Genomic DNA, 20,268 nt, shown 5'->3' with positions numbered 1-20,268 from the left:
GCAACTTCTGTGTTGCCCTATACAACACTTGGGCTTTAGATTTTGACAGGCCACTTTAAACCAACCTTTAGTATTTGCCGCATGTCTGGTTCTTTTATGAAATGTGGATTCTACAAGCTCACAGAAAATTGTGTGCATTAAATGAAATCAAATATGGAACTCCCTAAAGAAGTTCCTGGTGAATAATAACTGCTCAAATTTTCCTTTACTTTTTTTCTTAGTGTAGCTAGACAGACATTTGAGTTATCATAAGTCTGTTTCTAAACTGTGGAGAGGTCCAACTGATTTTTCAGATTAATGAATCTCTGCAAATGCATAATTTTCAGTGAGACTATTATCACTGTTAAAAAGGATGCATAATTACAATTGACTAAATGAAAAGTTTTATTTTTTGAACAGTTGGACAGTATTTCTTTTGTGATATATTTATTCTTTCATAAGAATTTTAACATTTACATTTTTTAGAAACTGTTGGATTTAATAGAAGACTTGAAAAAAAAACTGATAAATGAAAAAAAAGAAAAGTTAACATTGGAATTTAAAATTCGAGAAGAAGTTACCCAGGAGTTTACTCAATACTGGGCTCAACGAGAAGCTGACTTTAAGTAAGTTATGTCTTTCATGTCCTGGTAAAAATGAGAATTTTATTTACTTGTTTAATTTTTTTAAAAAAACTTATTACTTATTTTATATTAGGTAGCTTCTGAATTCTGACTTCTCTATACAAGCTTGAAGATAGCTGTTACTAATCCCCATGCATAATTGTTTAACTTTGCTTTTAATCTATAATGTAGTTAGTCTTAGAAATTTAAAACAAAAACACGAAGCAGTGCCTTTTCTGTTTTTTAATGGGATTGATTTGTGTTATAAAGGGAAACTCTCCTTCAGGAAAGAGAGATATTAGAAGAAAATGCTGAATGTCGTTTGGCTATCTTCAAGGATTTGGTTGGTAAATGTGACACTCAAGAAGAACCAACAAATGAAGATTGTGCCATGAAAGTTAAAACGGAAGTATGTTAACTGAAATACTAAAAAAGTCAGTCAGGTTTTGGTACTCGGATTTAGTGTACCACAGCAACGATGAGAAACTTTAATGTAGTTTAGAATTAAAACAGTACTTACTGTGTAGCTTTATTAAAACTAGGAATGGGGCTGGCCTGTTAGCTCACTTGGTTAGAGTGTGGTGCTGATAATACCAAGGTCAAGGGTTCAGATCCCTGTACAGGCCAGCCGCCAAAAAAAAAAAAATAGGCATGTTTTGTTAGGAATGTAAGCACAATTAGTTTAAATATAACTACTGGACTTAGAAAAATTTATATTTTTGTTACATTTATATCCCATTTTGCTATTGCTTAAGTCATATTGGTTGTGGGCAGATAGATTTCTTTTTGTCTGATTATGGGATACCCCTCAGATTAGTTTTGTTTTTTTTTTTTCCTTTTTGTCTTTTTTCGTGACTGGCAACGGATCGCAACCCTCAGTGTCGCGCCCGTACCGGACCGGGACTGGCTACAGGATCGCAACCCTCGGTGTTGCTCCCGCACCTCGCTCAGCCAGTGAGCGGCCGGTCTGTATGTGGGATCCGAACCCTCGGCGGGAGCGCCACCGCACTTCCCAAGCGGCGCACTGTAGCAGTGCGCCACCGGGCCGGCCCCATGATTAGTTTTAACCTTAAACATTTTTTTTTTTTTTTAAAGATGACCAGTAAGGGGATCTTAACCCTTGACTTGGTGTTGTCAGCACCACGCTCACCCAGTGAGCTAACCGGCCATCCCTATATGGGATCCGAACCCGTGGCCCTGGTGCTATCAGCACCGCACTCTCCCGAGTGAGCCACGGGCTGGCCCTAACCTTAAACATTTTTAAATTAAAAAAAATTTAAAGGTGTAAGAGAACTAAGGGGTAATTACTTACTGTTCTGATTAAAACAAAAATATTTGTATATAAAAAGAATTGCCCTTGCTGGGCAACTACCATTCCCTGCACTTAAAAGGAAAAATTATCCTTTTCTGTTGCTTCCAATGAAGCTGAAATTGATAAGGTTTTGGGGGGGTTGTTTGTTTTTGTTTTGTTTTTTAATCACTCAATTGAGGGGCCTGTGACAGTGATGGTTCAGGCTCTTGCTGTCAGACTACTATTATGTATCCTGGAGGTGGTTTGGGACCTGGACTGAGTTGTGAAAATGGAAGTTTTTTCCTAGGCAATCCCAATAATGCCTTTTAAGACTCATATAATTGAAACTATACTTGGACTAAGTAATCTTAATTGCTTTGTGATAACTTGTCACAGTTTATGATATTGTTTTTATAGGAGAATATGCTTTAGGTGTTATGCAACAGAAATAAATAATGGAACATGATTTTTTTGTTACTGGTGATGTATCTGTATAATTTATTTTGAAAAATTTCAAGTTGTGTCTTTTTGCTGTTTTTAATACTGTCTAAATCAGATAGTACCACATGTATGGGTGAATCACAATGTTAACATTAGATGTGGTTTTGCTGTTTTTAGGAAGCACATAATTATGTAGGATTTGAAGATATTATTGATTCTCTTCAGGATAATGTCACTGATATTAAGAAACTGGCTGAAATTACTCACTTATATATTGCATCTCTTGCTGACCCCCAGGAAGCTATTGCTTGTTTAGAACTAAAGTTTAATCAAGTTAAAGCTGAATTAACTAAAACCAAAGAAGAATTAATCAAAACCAGAGAAGAGTTAAAAAAGAGAGAAAATGGTAAGTGTATGTATTTTGCCCCTATTTAGATATTATAAACACATAAAAAAAGTACTCCTGGTAAGTATAAGAGATTTCTGGAGCTTATTTATCATAGTGGTCAGAAAAATTTTTGACCTAGGTAACATACTTTAATATTTTACCATCTGTGTAACTTTGTGTAATTTACTACTAAAAATATTTTTTGGCCTTCACTTACTTCTACACAAATATTATTAGAAAATGGACTTCTCCAAAAAAACCCCCCAAAACCTATTTGCTTTATAATTAAGAAATCCCATAGGAAATTGTAAAGCTGTAAATTTTTTTAATAGTCTTTATGAACTCTTAGAGTATAGGAGATTCTACTTTGTGCTTGAAAGTTTGGGAAAGAGTGACTCCTGTGGAGTAGTTTAAAGTAGTCTGTTAGACTAATGCTTCATCTTAGCTCTGCGGGATTTTATATGTATGAGAAACACACACTCGCACACGCACACACACATATGCATACACCTTTTAAAATTTTACACAAGTGGGATTCTAGTTCTGTGTCTTGCTTTCTTCCCTTAAAAGATGTCTTGGAAATAATTCTACATCAGCATCTACAGATCTATCTTATTCTTTTACTAGGTGGGTGATGTAACATATATATATATATCCTTTTACTAGGTGCATGGTGTATATATATAGGATTGCTTGTGACATATGGGTTTTAAGAGTGAGATGAGATACTCTGCCCTTTTCTGTGTGAAACAAGATGGGTAGAAAATAGCATATAAGTGGTGCCTCTCCACTGTGGACCAGAAAGGCACAAGCTCCTTTTCTTCTCTGATGTTATGCCAGAAGTTTTTATTATTTAGCATGTGTTATTCATTTATACCCTGAGTTTTGAAAGTGGCTTTTTCTGAAACATTATCCTCTTGTGGTTGAATTAACAGATGAATGGTGTGAACTTCTATGGCTGTCAAAATCCTTTTTTCTGAATATAACACTGTTTAAAGTGTCTACTACAGCAGCTTATGTTTCGTAGTTATTCAGTGATATATTTTTTAGATGCTTAGAGGTTTATTTTCAATATCAATTTTTTATTTTCGCAGAATCAGATTTATTGGTTCAAGAGCTTGAGACATCTAATAAGGTAATACTTTAAGCTTTATTTGGTCTTGATAAAGAACTTAATAATTAAGCAAATTAAGGGGCATGTATTATGACTATTTATTTTAAGAATAATTAAAGAAAAAGTAATAAATGATTCTGATTAAAAAAAATTTGAAAGTATTAAGTACCTTCACCTTCATATCTCTTTTCAGTAATGGCCCCTGGAAAGTTTCTTCAATCGATCCAGAAGATTTATGCATATATAAAACACACACAAACACATGCACATGCACACCCACATATGCATGCACCTTTTGGAAAGTTTATACAAGTGGGATTCTAGTTCTATGTCTTGCTTTCTTCCCTTAAAAGATGTCTTGGAAATAATTCTACATTAGCATCTACACATCTATCTCATTCTTTTACTAGGTGCATGGTGTTGATTAGATGTATTTAAATGGTCTTTATTTGATCTGAAATTACTGAGTGTTTTAAAATATGGGATATGGCCTGGGTAGTGTGCAGCATGTAAACAAAGACTATTTCTGGAGGATTGCCATCACCTTGGTAACTTCAGATCCGATATTACCTCAAATGTTTGTAGATGGATTTGACATTTATAGGTCTAAAAATGAAATTTCAAGTATACATGGAGGTGAAATGATATTAGAGCTCTAAATCTACAAAGGTACTTCAAAAAGTTTGTGGAAAAATAGAATTAAAAGATCATATAAATCTTTCCACGAACTTTTTGAAGTACCTGCATATTACTTTTTCTGTCTTTCTCTGACATGGTCTTCTTATTTTAGCTTATATTTATCCTTCTAAAGATCTGAATATTTTATGACTGGATATAAATAATTTTAATATCTTGGTATCTAATATCTGGTATTTGGAGCAGTAACCAAAATAATGTACTTAGAAGACATTATAGCTGTTGTTTGGACAATTCCTATCTTTTCCTTTATTTTTGGTTGTTATGGAAATAGTAGAAACTAGTTGTACAAATTTAAATTATAAATTAAAAAAAAATAAAACCAACAAGTTGGTTAGTAGCTCTTTTAGATTTTTACCTTTTTTTTCTTTTGGCAGCTGGCCAGCGTAGAGATCAAACCCTGGACTTTGGTGTTATTGGCACTACACTCTAACCAATTGAGCTAACTAGCCAGTCCTATTTGTTTTTGTTTGTTTGTTTTTTGTTTTGGGGCAGCTGGCCCGTATGGGATCTGAACCCTTGACCTTGATGTTATCAGCACCATGCTCTAACTAAGTGAGCTAACTGGCCAGCCCTATATTTATATTTATAGAGCACTTACTATTTACCAGGTATCTTTTAAGTACTTTATATGTATTAACTCATGTAAATATCAGAATAACTTTATGTATGATGTATTGTTATTTTTTATTTTTACAGAGATGTTAAATAACTTGCTCAGTGTGAGATTGCTGTGATTCAAACTCAGGCAGTTTGGCTCCAGATTCCTCTTACCTAATATGCTATATCGCTTCTCTTTCCTTTGTATAAAGGCACTTCAAAAAGTTCATGGAAAGATTTGTATTATATCTGAACTTTTTGGAGTACCCTTGTATATATAAATGTTATTTTTTTAAGCAAAAATAAGATTATGCTGTGCATAGTATGATGCTATTGGTTATTTTTATTTAATCTTAAAATTTGAAGGCATCCTAAAACTGTATCATATTTGCATTCTAGTTATTCCCCCCAAATTCACTGAACATTGCTGTTTTCCTTCTTTCCAAAGAAAATAATTATGCAGAATCAAAGAACTCAAGAATTGATAGATATATTTGATAAAGAAGAGGATATTACCAACAAGTTTCAGAACCTAAAGTCTTATATGGAAAACACATTTAAAGGCAATGTAAGAAGTTAACTTTGCATTATAAATTAGATTAAAAAGCCTATGTTTTTGTTCAAAGTAAAATAAATTAAAAATAGCTTATGCAACTAAGACTAATTTATTAAGAATGTTGAATTGCTTATCCTGGCGTTGAATTCAATTTGCTATTGTGTAAATCTGAATTTTTGAGAACTTAGAAAAGGGCATTTGATCTCTTTGAACATGTTATCCTACAAATTATGCTGGCAGTGCTTTGTACATAAAAGGGAAGAGAATATGTAGCCTATGGAATTTTAAGCCTCAGGTAGTTGGAAGGGGACCTCTGAGGAGATAGGAACTTTGATATACTTAGATAACCACAGATCATAATGATCCAGGGAACTATAATATGAAATTCAATAGGATTAGGGTTTTTTCCCTTAGAAACTTATTTTTATTGTATGCATTGTTGTTATTGACCATATGCTTAATAGCAAAGATATTGTTTTTAACAAGTTACATTACTTAATGTGACAAGTGTTTAAGTGTTTTTAGCCTTTCATAAATACAAATTTAGGTAATTTCATATTCAGTGGGTTCAGTCTTGGATGATCAGCCTGTGTTTTAGTCAGTTTATTAAAAAATATTTTTCATTTTCTCTTTTCTTTTTTTATTATAGTGCCTTCAAATTATTTTTCGATGTAGAAATGGTAAAATATATGGTAATAGCATAGGCTGAGTAAACTAATAGCCAAAGATCTCTGCTTTGTTTAAAGTTGCTTCTGTATGACTTTTCTATGACCAGAAGAGGCAAGAGTGATATCTTGTCAAAACTGACTATTGAGCCTCCTTTGTATCTTGACAGTCAAGTTCCAATGGCCACCAACATTCCCTGAACCATCTGAACATTAGATGGGTTTTTGATTTACCACAGCGGTAAATGGGGGACATTCCAAAAGAGTAGCTTGCCCTTTGTCTAATCTATAGCAGGAATTTGTTTTGGTATTCATTAAATACATTATTCAGTTCATCTGACTTTTCTGTACCTGAACTGAGAGAAATATCCCTTTTAATAATCCCTTAATAGTAAGGATAAAAGACAAAAAATGATTTATTTCCATCAAGAAGCTCTTATTGAGTGTCTCCTGTATGCCAGGTAGTGTTAGATTATGGATATTAATAAAAATGAGTTCCCTTAACAATCCCCCAGTAAGAGAGAAACAATATAAGCATAATTATAATGCAGTGTACAGTCATAGTCAACATGTGCAGGAAGCTGAGAATAGGTGGGGGTTTGGGGAATACTTTCTGGAGAAGAAAATGATTGAGTTGAGCCTTAAAGGGTTAGTAAAATTTAGCCAGTTGAAAGTAGAGGGAGGGGCATTTGGTAGCCATGAGGGATAAGAAGGTACACTGACCTTCCAGGTATAGGGATCAGAATGCACAAAGACATGGAAATGAGAAATCTCTCAATGTAGGAAGGCACAAGCAATTTGTTGTTCAATAAAAAAGTGTGAAGTGAGGAGAGGAGAGGAATGAGGCTGGGAGTGGTAAAATATAATAAGATGGTGGAAGGCCTTGAATACTGTATTAAAGAGTTTGGGTTTTATTCTGTAAGCAATGGGGAGTCATTATTTTAAACAGAGGAGAAGGAAAATTGATTTGTTAATTTTGAGTGAATATTTTTGGAAACTAGATGGGATTGCAGTGGAATTAAATTAGAGGCAGAGAGACCAGTTAGCTACCTCTTGGAAGTGTTCTGGTGATAGTTGATAAGGACCTTGATTTAGGGTAGTGATGATAGAGATTAAGGAAGAGGAAATTGCTTTGTGAAATAAAGGGAGGTAAGACTTTTGGGACTTGGGGCCTGACTTTTTCCAGTAATTTAATTGCTGGGCCTCCAGGCTGTCAGTACTTTTATTTAGTTATTTACCACATTCTTTTGCTCTCATCACTTCATCTGGATTTTAAGTCTGATCTTTGGTTTGGTGAAGGAAAATAAAAACAAGAAAAATGAAAGTCAGAGACAGATCACTTCTGGTGACTACAACTTTATAAAGAAAATGGTAGGAAACTTCACATGGAATTATATTTATTTTTGTACTATGTTTGTATACTACATTGTATTAGCAATGTTTAAGTAATGCTAAAAAACAGCAACAAAAAAAGCAATATAAATCAATTATAAAAAAAGCAGTATAAATAAATTATTCCTAATTTAATTAGTCCTCGCCTATAAATAAACTTTATAGGTAGAGTCTAGGCCTTGTTTTATTAACTAACTTAAAATAGTGCAATAAATTAAATTGTTCACATAAATACATGAGCAAACACAAAGTAATTTGGAACTTACCTGACTGTGCTGATTAACTGTTGATCTAGGGTCGCTGATCCAAAGCTTATCTTGAAAGCAGAATGGTGAAAAAGTTTATTTTGTATGGGTTTTTTAAAATCATTTTTTTCCACCTGAGCATACCCTGGGAGTAGAAAGCCCTCCCTTCAATACTAACTTCTGGAAGATAGATTTTTGGTGAGGATTGTGTAGTTTGAAAAGGGTGGTGGTAGTGGTGAAGTGACCAAGTCATTCTGATAGGTACTAAGAGTGGGGGAGGAGGCAACTTGGACCTGTGATGGAGCTCTGTCAGAGGTATGATCTCTCTGTCCCAGGATTTTCTCATTTATCAGTGACACCAAGGGAGTAATTGTGGGAAAGCATGGAGGTTGTTCTTTATGACAGCCTTTGTTTAGGGATATCTAAAAAAACTTTGCTTTTAAAAAAAATTTTAGATAGCCCAGTACTTTATGATTTAAAAAGGTTATTTTGTCTATATCTCCTGGGAATAAAACATTTGCTGATTTTATGATGTGAAATGGTACTTTTTGTTTTATTATGCATTCTTTTTTTCCCCAAATAGATTGCTACTAGTCTCTGCCTTTACTATACCTTAGATTACTTTATAGACTTGCACTTAACTGCTGAGTTTTATACTTCCTCTTTCTTGATAAGTCTGTATTGTACCCTTTTTCTGCTAGCCTTTTTAGAAAAGCATAGTCTTTGCCTTAAAAAGTAAAAGTCTAAATAACTGTTCTAGAAGCTTATTTTTAAAGCTATATGTAGACTATATATTTTTGAGTATACATAGGATAAAGCTAAGGTCAAAATTATTTTTCTGGGAGTTGTTAAAAGTGTAAGACAGTACAACTTATCTTTAAGAAGCTTTAATTACAAACCAGAATATTTAATTGTTGAGTATCTGCAGTGGAAACTTGAGGTTTTAAGTAAAAGTATCTATAAGAAACAATTTTGTCATAGTTTCTTTTATTTTTCTTTTCAAAGCACATTTTGTATGTGACTTTAGAGGTGAGTGTTCTTAGGGTTCTCCACTTATCCCCAAATGTTACTCATTTGCCAGAGCAATCAGTTATTTTAGGGCAAAACTTAAGAAATAACTCAGAAAACACTTCCACAAATTTGAAAATAAAATTTTTATGATATACTGTTGGAAGATAATTTATATAGTTTGTACATTTATTGTACCTTTCTGTATGTGAATTAATTTTAATTTATTTTGCTTTAGGGCAAGTCTGGTACATCTTCTTTAATAATAAACAAGAAATTGACTTGTAATGAAACAGTTGAAGTGCCTAAGGACAGCAAAACTAAAATCTATTCAGAAAGAAAAAGATTAAATGAAAATGAACTTCAACAAGATGAACCACCAATAAAGAAAGGTATTATTTCAGCGGCCAGCAGGAGGCTTTTAAGAAAGCTAATTTCTAAACCAATAAATAGAAAAGTTTTAAATAGGAGGAAATTTACTCGTGTAAGGAATAATCTTGAGAATATCTAAATGTCATAAACTTTTATGCTAACAGGTTATAAACTGCCTAGAGGATGGGTATATTTAAAGCTGTCTTATATTTTAATAAATATGTTTTTAGATGTCATGCTTTAATCACTTTTGCTTACCTGTAATTCCTTCACTTCTGTGCTTATAATAGTTAAAACGCATCACTTTCATTTTATAAATATAATATTTTTCTGCCAAAATCTCTCCACATTGTTTTCTTTTCTTCTTTTACATTCTTTGTTCATTTAGAGAAAGGGATATTTGACAGTAAGACTGAGCAAAACATTACTAACAAATGTACTTGAGTCATATTTAAGATGCTAGGGACAGTCCAATGAAAAATAATACATAAGCTGAAGATTAAAAAAAAAACTCATTAGAGTAAGTGGGCAAATTTGTGGTAAAAATAAAGAAGGGAATCTAATCTTTAAGATTCCAGAGTAGTTGGAATTCTTTGAATAAACTGAGAATCTTGAGAAAGTAAAGTAAGAAAATGTAAACATGAAAGCTTCAAAAATAAACTCAACAGCTTTTAAGAAAGTGAAGCTGTACTCAGAGATAGTCATATTTTCCCCTTTTTTCTTTGAGGCTGGAGAGACAGTGTAAATTATAGATAATAAAACCTGTCCAATGAGCTTTTAAAATTAGTCTGTATTAAAGAAAGATTTTGGAATCCCATAATGGGATTATATGACTACAGTTGCTCTAGAACATTTAGACAATTGAGTGAAGAAAAACAATGTGGATTGTGTTTGAACAATGAAAATTTACAAGTAAAGCTGTTTTTCGCATATGTACTACTGAAAGTAAAACTTTAAAAAATCTTAAAAAGTCACTTAAGTTTTTTTCTCCCCACATTGTATACTATCTGAAAGACCTCTTTTAAATGCTTATGCTTTTTCTTTATTTTGCTATCGGCTTCAACTGTGATTAGTATGTAGGAAAATAGAAACTCATTTGTGTATAGTTTGGCAGATTTCAATTTCAGGAGTTTTTTATGATCTCAAAAATGCTGCCTTCTTTATTGAACAGATCCACTACACGTACAGGCTAAAACTTATGGGTTTGAATCTTATAACTACATTGGGGTTTGACATTTGGCTCTTACAGGACAATTACATATAGCAGGACCTGCTAGATAGGGACTTTGTAATAAAGCAGATTGATCTGTTTAGATCCCGAAAGTGTTATAGAGGTGACTTCTGTTCTTATCTGAACTTCTTTCAGATATTTTCAAAAATAATTCCTAGAGCACTAATTCTTTAAAGTGTTGCATGTAAAATATACCCCAACTTACTAAATCAGTATCTTTGGTATTTGGTCACAGGAATCTGCATTTTAATAAACTCCCTGGGTAATTCTGCCCAATAGAGAATCACTGTTGTAAGTAAATGTTTAAAGAGAGAATCTTAAAATTTTAAACATAAAGTTACACCAAAGTAATCAAGTTAATAAAACTGGGGTAAATCAAGTTTATGAATTTTGCACATATCTAGATCCAGAATAGGTTAATTGCAAAAATTTACAAAGATGAATTGTTTTCTGGCATAGTGATAATGTCTTAGATATAGAATGGGAGAACAAATGTGGTGTAGCTAAGTTTCAAAAATATTTAATTTAGGTTTATTGTTTAATATGAATCAGTCTCAAGGAGTCTGCCATCGGGGAGTTTATAATCTAGTAGATGAGAGAGAAACATATTTCAATAAAATGTAAAGAGCTGAGATGCATGGGATAATATGGGGAGGCTCATTAAAAAGAAAAGAACGGTACCAATGTGCTCTTTTTAGATTCATTGTACAGATAACCAGCTGAAAGTAATAGGTTTCTTTTTTTTTTTTTTTTTTTTTTTTAAAAAGATGACCGGTAAGGGGATCTTAACCCTTGACTTGGTGTTGTCAGCACCACGCTCAGCCAGTGAGCGAACCGGCCATCCCTATGTGGGCGCCGAACCCGGGGCCTTGGTGTTATTAGCACCGCACTCTACCGAGTGAGCCACGGGCCGGCCCAGTAATAGGTTTCTTTTTTTTTTTTTTTAAAAAGATGACCGGTAAGGGGATCTTAACCCTTGACTTGGTGTTGTCAGCACCACGCTCAGCCAGTGAGCGAACCGGCCATCCCTATGTGGGCGCCGAACCCGGGGCCTTGGTGTTATTAGCACCGCACTCTACCGAGTGAGCCACGGGCCGGCCCAGTAATAGGTTTCTTAATGAGGAGGATTACAAGCCAAGCCTTCCTTATAACTGTCTTATGGATTAGTAGTCTTTGTACTTCATTTGAGACCTGTAAGCATAAGGAATTTGATTCTGATATACTTATTGAGGATACCAGATAAAAATGTAGGTGAATTCAACAGATAAATGGTCAATAAGGGAGTGAATGAAGGTCAAAAGTACATTTGGAGTTGATTGTATCAGAGCAATGTTGTGTAGACAATTCAGACATAAATTGAATGAGAGCAATGTTGTAAAGAAAGTTCACATATAAACATCAAACCATGAAGTGAAACAGAACAGTAAAAAGTAAAAAAAAATGAAGTCAGATTCTTGCCTGTTTTGAAGTAACATTCCTAGGATGTGAAATACTCATCTGACCCTTATTGTAATGGAAATTGTATGAAAACATAAAAAGATATGTTGTTGTAAATTTGTATATCTAGAATATTGAAAATTATGTTTCAAGATTTAATCATAGAATCTATGAGAAAAACTTAAAGGAATATAATTTATACTGTGCAGTTGTATGGGGAGAGTTCATTTGTCAAAATGAGTGTTAAGGGTTAAATTTTAGCTAGTAGTATATCTACTCTGGGAGTAGTTTAATCTGTACTAGCTATAATTGTTAAAGTTCTTGTATATATGGAACGTTTTTAAAATGGTTTAACATACATTATATATGAACTCATTTGAGCCTCTTGCACTATTATATAGAATATGTAGAGATATACTTATTCTAGAAATGTACATATTGAGCCTGAAAAAGTCAAACTTTTTTCATTTCTAATTAGCTGAACCCTTCTGTACAGATTTTTAGGTTCTATTAATAGCTAACTATACACAAAGCACAGTGTTCTAAGCTCATTTATTATCTTGATCTTCACAACAACTCTGAGATAGGTGGTATTATTACTATTCCCACTTTACATTTGAGGAAACAGTCATAGGATTAAGCAGTTTATTGACAATTATAAAGGTAGTGAAGGGTAAGCCTATATTATATGACTTCCTAGAATTTTAACCATTTTCCCTTTAATTTTAGCTATGAAAATTTAAGGTACTCAATTAACAAATCACTAATATAGTAGAACCTATAATATAATTGTACTTATAGGAAATGGGATGTCTGCCAAGGGTGTCTCATGGTCATCTCCCCTTCTGTCCCTTATTATAATGATAATAAATGTTTGTGGTACAAAATTTAAATAATACTGAAAGTTATAAAAGGAAAGTAGAAATAGCTAGTGATCCTACTCAAAGGTGGCTACCATCATTTTGGTGTACCTCCTTTGCTAACTTTGTTTACATTAACTTATGAAACTATAATTTTTATATTAATGTGCTTATATCACGTATGCTTTGCAACCTGTTTTTTCTTTTTCTATCAACAGCTTATTTTAGATTTTCATTAAAAGTTTACTTTCATATGTTTGAATATTGGCTTATATTGTAATTTTTTGGTTTTATTAATGTTGGCCAGATTAATAGCAATTTTCTTATTTTTAAAGGACCTATACATGTTAGTTCAACTATTTCTGAACACCAAAAGAAAAGTGAAGAAATGAAACAGAGTATTTCAGAAGATGGGGAAGGCATTAGAGTTTTACCGGAAAATAATGAAGGGCTGAAAACACTTTTACTTGTTGTTCAGAATGAACTTAAAAATGAAAAAGAAGAAAAAGCAGAATTAAATAAACAGATAGTTAGTTTGCAACAGGAACTTTCTTTTTCTGAGAAAAAGAATTTAAATTTAAGTATAGAGGTCCAACAGATTCAGACAAATTATGATAATGTAATTGCTGAATTACATGTGCAGAAAGGTTTAAATCAAGAACAGGAGGAAAAGATCATGAAATTGTCAGAAGAGATAGAAACTGCTACAAGAAGCATCACAAGTAATGTTTCACAGATAAAATTAATGCAAACAAAAATAGACGAACTACGTACACTTGATTCAGTTTCTGAGATCTCAAACATAGATCTACTCAATCTCAGGGATTTGTCAAATGGCTTTCAGGAGGCTTATTTGCCAAATGCGCAGTTACACTTTTTAGGTATTGATTATTTGGTAGGAAAGCAGGTTAAAGAATACCATATTCAAGAACTCAGTAGGGAAAGTTCTTTCCACTCTACTATTGAAGCCATTTGGGAAGAATGTAAGGAGATTGTGAAGGCCTCCTCCAAAAAAAGTCATCAGATCCAGGAATTGGAACAACAAATTGGAAAATTACAGGTAGAAGTAAAAGGCTATAAGGATGAAATCAATAGATTAAAAATAGAGGAGAAGGAAGACAAAAATCAAGATGACCTACTAAAAGAAAAAGAAAATCTTATACAGCAGCTGAAAGAAGAGTTGCAAGAAAAAACTGTTAGTCTTGATGTTCAAATACAGCATGTAGTTGAAGGAAAGAGAGCTCTTTCAGAACTTACACGAGATGTTACTTGCTATAAGGAGAAAATAAAGGAACTTGAAACAATCCTAGAGACTCAGAAAGATGAATGTAGGCATTTAATCAAATTAGAGCAAGACATTTTGGAAAAGGAATCTGTCATTTTAAATCTAGAAAGAAATCTGAAGGAATTTGAAGCAAATCTTCAGGATTCTATCAAAAGCGCCAAATATTTAAGTGAAAAGGAAGTCAAGTTGAAAGAAGAAATCATGCAGTTAACAAATAATTTACGAGATGTGAAGCATTCACTTCAATTAGAGGAAAAAGAAAAAGAAACCAACAGACAAGAAACAGAAAAGTAAGCTAAATGTCATTCAAAATATTTTAAAGATAGGCAGAGCTTTCATTTTACTGTGTGGCTTTTAAATAATTAGATGGGCATAACTTAATTTGGTAAAGTGTAGTATGTATGATGAGAGAGGAACTTGAACTTCACTCCTGTAACCTTTGGGACCAAAAGTTATATGCAAAGATCTGCTTATAAAAATCACTTGAAATCCTCTCTGAAGTACTTTACTCATTCATAGTTTGGACATTCTAAATTTGTGTAATTTTGTTAAGATTGTTACCAGTTCACACATATGATCCTAAGTGATTAATGGCACATCACTATGGAAAAGTGGTTTGTGTTTTTTAGATTGAAAGAGGAACTCTCTGCAAGCTCTGCTCTTATCCAGAATCTGAAAGCAGACCTTCAGAGGAAGGAAGAAGATTATGCTGAGCTGAAAGAGAAACTGACTGATGCTAAAAAGCAGATTGAGCAAGTACAGAAAGAGGTAGGTTATTGGAAAAGTTGTATGGCCAATTTAATATGATCAACATTGTTTTCTTTATATGTCAAGTTTAGACACTAATTTTAGGGTGGAACAGAACATTTATCAACTTCATAATTTTTCTTAAAACGTCTAAGAACAGTTAATTTAGAAAAAAAAATTTAGCCTGCTTAAACAAATTGAAGAATGTCCAACATTAAGAAAAAATATGTGCCCTTATGTAGGATTAGAATCTTTTCTTTTAAGGACTGCTAAATACAAGTCCCTCCAAAAAAGTGAAAAGCAACTTCTGTTGGCAGATAGTATTTAGGAGAATATGCAGTATGACTTTTATAGTAAGTTTTAATTATAATTTAATTTTAATATAGAGAATACAATCACATTCCAAATTCGAAATGTACAAAGATATATTCAGTGAGGAAAAAAATTCCCCCCCGCCCCCCCAGCCATCAGGTTTTCCTCCAAGGCATCAAATGTTACCAATTACTTTCTTTATCTGTACTTCTCACTCCTTTCTCCTTTACATCTCTTCCTATAAAAAATGAAATTGCCTTATAAATACTGTTTTTTCACTAATATCACTTAATAGTATATATTGGCTGTTATTGTATATTAATATATGAAGAACTTCCAAATGAGCTTTTTTTGTGGCTAGAGTTTATCTATTTACCACTAGTTAATCAGTTCCCCCATTGCTGGACAATTCAGATAGTTTCCAGTCTTCTCCTGATACAAATTATGCAGCATTGTCATTCGAACATCAGCAAGTCTTTTTGTGGTATTCCTAGAAATGAAATTTATGGGTCACTGGTGTGTATATTTGTAATTTTGATATTACCCTATTTAGAGATAATGACAATTTACATGCCATAGCAATATATGAGAATAAGAGAGCGTCTTCTTTGTATCCTTATCCACAAAGTAGTATTTAATCATGCCTTTTTGATCTTTATTTTGACAGCTACAAAGTGTTTCACTGTAGTTACAATTTACATTTCTCTAATTATGAATGAGCATCTTTTTGCTTAAAAGTCATTTGTATTTATTTATTCTGTTAACTGTCTATTCATATCTTTTGCTGTTTGTTTTATTTTCATTGCTTTGTAGGCACTTATTACACGTTGAGGAAGTTAGCCATTGGGGATATGAATTATAGATTTTCCCCCCAATTGCCATTTTTGTTGATTTTGATTATGGTTCTTTTTTGCCTTGGAGCCGATTTTGATTTTCATAAATTTAAATTTATTAATTTTTATTTTATGACTGCTTGATTTTGTATCATACTTAGATCTTCTCTAAAGGTTGGAACACTTTTTAAAATTATTTTTTATTATTCCGAGTTAGTTACAAAAGAATACTTACATGTGTAAGATTTGAAGAGTATTTGTACAACAAATACTTGTGAGTTTCATTCCAATTCTGTGTTTCCTACCACTACACAAGTGACTGTACTGAATGTCGTGTGTTTGTTTTTTTCTTAACTTTTAAAAATAAAATTAAACAATATTTGTTTTTATCTTTAAACAGCCTAAGTATTAAAATACAGGTTATACTTAAATCATTCAAAGTTTGGCATGTTCACACATGTGCACAAAGTATTTGATAGATATTTACACACTGGGAGACACAATTATGGTCTGACTTTGGAGTTTTGGCAGATCTGGGTTCAAATTCTGGCAAGTTTCCCTACTAGCTTTTTTTGGGTGCGTGTGATCCGAACCCTCGGGCGGGAGCGCCGCCGCGCTTCCCAAGCGGCGCACTATCCAGTGCGCCACCGGGCCGGCCCCTGAGACTTATTTTTTACATCATGTTTCTGAGATTGATTTATTATGTACAGTTGTAATTATTTTCACTGCCGTGTAAGATTTTCATGTGTGACTATGTGACAGTTAATTTATCCATTCTCTTTTTTTTTTCCCCCTTTTTGTCTTTTTTCGTGACCGGCAATGGGATCACAACCCTCGGTGTCGCGTCCACACCGTGCTCAACCAGTGAGCAGACCGGTCTCTATATGGGATCCGAACCCTTGGCGGGAGCGCCGCCGCACTCCCAAGCGCCGCACTCTACCGAGTGCGCTACCGGGCCGGCCCAGTTTATCCATTCTCTTGATGACCATTTAGATTGTTTATATTGTTTTGCCCATGTATAATATCTTATACATGGCCTTGTTACTCATGTGCAAGAGTTTATATACGATGCGTGTAATTACTGAGTCAGAGGATGTGAAGGGGTATCTCATTGTGGTTTTAATTTGCATTCCTCTGGCTCCTAATGAAGTACAGCATCTATTCATATTTTTATTGGCTATTTGTCTATTTCATTTTCTGCTCTGTGAGGTCATTTATATTTTTTTTTAATTGTGCTGTTCTTTTTTTAAAAAAATATATATATATAGTTTTTCCTTATTTTTGATACTAATTTTTTGTCAGTTAAATATGTTGCAGATACCTTCTAGTTCTGTTGTTTTTTGATGGTAGAAGTTTTTAAAGGTTATTATTTTACCATTCTTTTGGAATTCAGACCACCTCATTCTGCAAACCTCCTCAACACAAAAGCCAGCATCAGTCAGTACTCCACTTATCTCTATGATTTTTTTCACTTAGTTTTTGTCACTTCAGTATTTCTTACTTTTTGCTGGTTCCTCAGTGCATTTAAGAAGATTTATAAAAAAATTTGTGTAGTATTTTCTGTGGTTTTCGGCAGAAAATTGGTTAGTTTCTTCCAAACTACTCGAAATTGAAGTCCTGGAATAGTTTCATTTTTAACATAAAACTTCCATAATAATATAGCATAATGTAAATTAAAAATGGATGAAAAAATAGGAATGGATATGAGCTTTTTGATTAAATAAGTTATAATTTTCATGACTGTTAGGCACATAGTGGTAGAGAAGAGGAAAGGGAGAAGACGCTCTTATTGTAGACCTAGTATCCTCAGAATCCATCTCCGCTTTCTATGAATAAAGTTTCTTTTTGTTTTTCTCCTGACAGTTTCTTAAGTATTCTGATACCTGGAAGCTGTGGCCTAAGTTCAGTTGCTTCATTTATAATGATTTATAGAGATGTGTAAATTATTTTTCCCATTACCTTATCAGTGGTTAAGTTCCCAAAATTGTTGTTAGCATATTTAGTAGTATTCTGATGTGAATACAGTGAAAAGGTACTAAGTTTTTATGATGAAATGGGATAATACTTATGTTACAGTGTTAAGTAATAGAAGCTGGACTCAATTTTATATATTTAGTAGGATTAAAACTATGTGGGGCTGGCCAGTTAGCTCAGTTGGTTAGAGGGAAGCCTTATAACACCAACGGCATGGATTCAGATCCCAGTACTGGCCAGCAGACAAAAATAAAAAAGCATAGTGTAAATTAGGAAATGTTTGGGCTGGCTGGTTGGCTCAGTTGGTTAGAGTGCTGCCTTGTAACACTGGGGTCAAGAGTTCGGATCTCTGTACTGGTCAGCCACCTAAAAATAAAATAATGTCATGTTCATAGTAATATAGACTACAAAGAAATATAAAAAATATAATTATTATATATTTTAGTTATCTTAGATTACGGCTTTGTAGGCAGTTCTAAAAGCTCTACTTGTTACATTTGTTAATTATTAATAATTTCTTAAAATGAATATGTATTTATTCAGAATAAGGAAAATGTAATAAAGTTTTTATTAACGGATGAAAACTCCGATGGGACAATATCACCATAGGTAAAATGCAAAATTTATGTTGTTTCTGAAAATTATACACAGAAAGTGTTTAGACCACATAACAAGTATTTCAAAGATGACTATATTAGAAATGTAAGACAGTAAAGATGACGTAAACTATACGCAATAGGAAAATTCTTAGTAAAACAGGCAAATTAGAGTCATTGTGACATAATTAGGAAAATCACTTGTTACCACTCAGAAGACTTGGATTGTTTGCTTTAATGCATGTAATTTGGCCAGTTCAGCATGCACCCCTTGCCACTCTCCCTTGGATATAAATTGCTTACCTTTGCATTTAGTGGAGATTCTAAGCCTGTAAAATAAATTTAGAATGTGAATTTAAAAAATTTAAACAATTTTGGGAATATGTATTAGTCTGTTTTTGTGTTGCTATAACAAAATACTTGGAACTGGGTAATTAGTAAAGAAAATGAAACTTATCCCTTACAGTTTCTCAGGCTGGGAAGTCCAAAGTCCATCTGGTGGTGGCGACAGTGACCCAGGGGGCCCTTGTTGCAAGATGGTGGAAGCAGAGAGAGAGAGAAAGACTCTCCTCTTCTTTAAAACCCTCAGGACCACACCCATGACCACCATTTTTAATCCATTCACGATTGCAGGGTCCCACAATTCAATCACCTCTTCAAGACCCCACCTTTCAATTACCATAATAGATCTCCCACTCTCTTAACAGTCACAGTGATGGTTAAGTTTCTAATACATAAAACTTGGGGGACACAACTCAAGTTCCAGTGAATTTTGGGGGTACATAATTCAATCCACTACAGAATGTAAAATAAATTTAGGTTTTAAAACACCAGGATTAAGACTAGAGTTTCTATAGGTAGTATAAATTCTTGGCAAAAGACAGGTAAATAGATTAAAACCCCAGAATATAAAATTCCTTCAGTCCTGGTGGTGCATCCTTAGCTCTATGCACCTTGTTGTCTTTTGTTATATTCCTTAGCTAAGCTGGTCCAGGGGGAACTTTGGATTTGTGTTCCTCTTATTATTCCATTTATTCTTTATAGTATCCTTTAGCTAAATAAATAAAGACATAAGCATTAGGCTGCGTTCTCCAATTTCTCTTTTAGGTGAAATATAAGGTAGACCTGAGCAATTTGATTTTGAACTGCTGATCCTGAGATCAGGTTCATCTCTACTGACTTTGCTACAGAATAGGGGAGTGCCCGGGACTAGCCCCAGCACGAAGATTGTAAGGTCCCCGCTGGTAAGGAACCCCCAAAAGGGAGGAAAGGCAGCGTCGGTGATGGACAGCAAACACACAGACTCAAGGGATCTGCTGAATGCTGACACTTTATTGAAGCATGTACACACTTTTTATACTTTTTCTTGGAAGCAACATAATCATTGAAATAATCATTGAACAATATCGTAATATCTCTTTATGAGTGACATGTGTTTCAAGAAAAATAGCATTACAGTTTGTTCCCAGAAAAAACAATTACAACGTCCCTTCCTTTGAGCAAGAACGTTACAACCCACTGGTCCCAAATAATCATCAACTGTTACATTTACTTTAGCGAGGTCTATTGAACTTTGTATGACGTTATTAATACATAATCTAGCCTTGTACCTTAATCAAAGGA

At 33.5% G+C, this 20,268-nt stretch overlaps 1 protein-coding gene across 3 annotated transcripts in view; it reads left to right on the top strand.

The window, feature by feature from the left end:
- KIF20B (kinesin family member 20B) overlaps nucleotides 1-20,268 on the top strand; it is a 75,738-nt gene that overhangs the window by 21,382 nt on the left and 34,088 nt on the right. For 2 of the 3 annotated variants that reach the window (XM_008573099.1, XM_008573100.1), the window contains exons 7-14: nucleotides 466-605; nucleotides 873-1,011; nucleotides 2,632-2,740; nucleotides 3,817-3,857; nucleotides 5,581-5,700; nucleotides 9,237-9,390; nucleotides 13,234-14,473; nucleotides 14,813-14,951. In XM_008573099.1, coding sequence (XP_008571321.1) covers nucleotides 466-605; nucleotides 873-1,011; nucleotides 2,632-2,740; nucleotides 3,817-3,857; nucleotides 5,581-5,700; nucleotides 9,237-9,390; nucleotides 13,234-14,473; nucleotides 14,813-14,951 — 2,082 coding nt within the window. Of the gene's footprint in view, nucleotides 1-465; nucleotides 606-872; nucleotides 1,012-2,511; nucleotides 2,741-3,816; nucleotides 3,858-5,580; nucleotides 5,701-9,236; nucleotides 9,391-13,233; nucleotides 14,474-14,812; nucleotides 14,952-20,268 lie in introns of all 3 variants that reach the window. The other variant, XM_008573101.1, reaches the window with a different exon arrangement.

This window comes from Galeopterus variegatus, unplaced genomic scaffold (genome assembly GCF_000696425.1).
Source record: "Galeopterus variegatus unplaced genomic scaffold, G_variegatus-3.0.2 Scaffold877, whole genome shotgun sequence".
Classification (NCBI taxonomy): Eukaryota; Metazoa; Chordata; class Mammalia; order Dermoptera; family Cynocephalidae; genus Galeopterus; species Galeopterus variegatus.
This window is presented reverse-complemented; position numbering and strand designations above follow the sequence as displayed.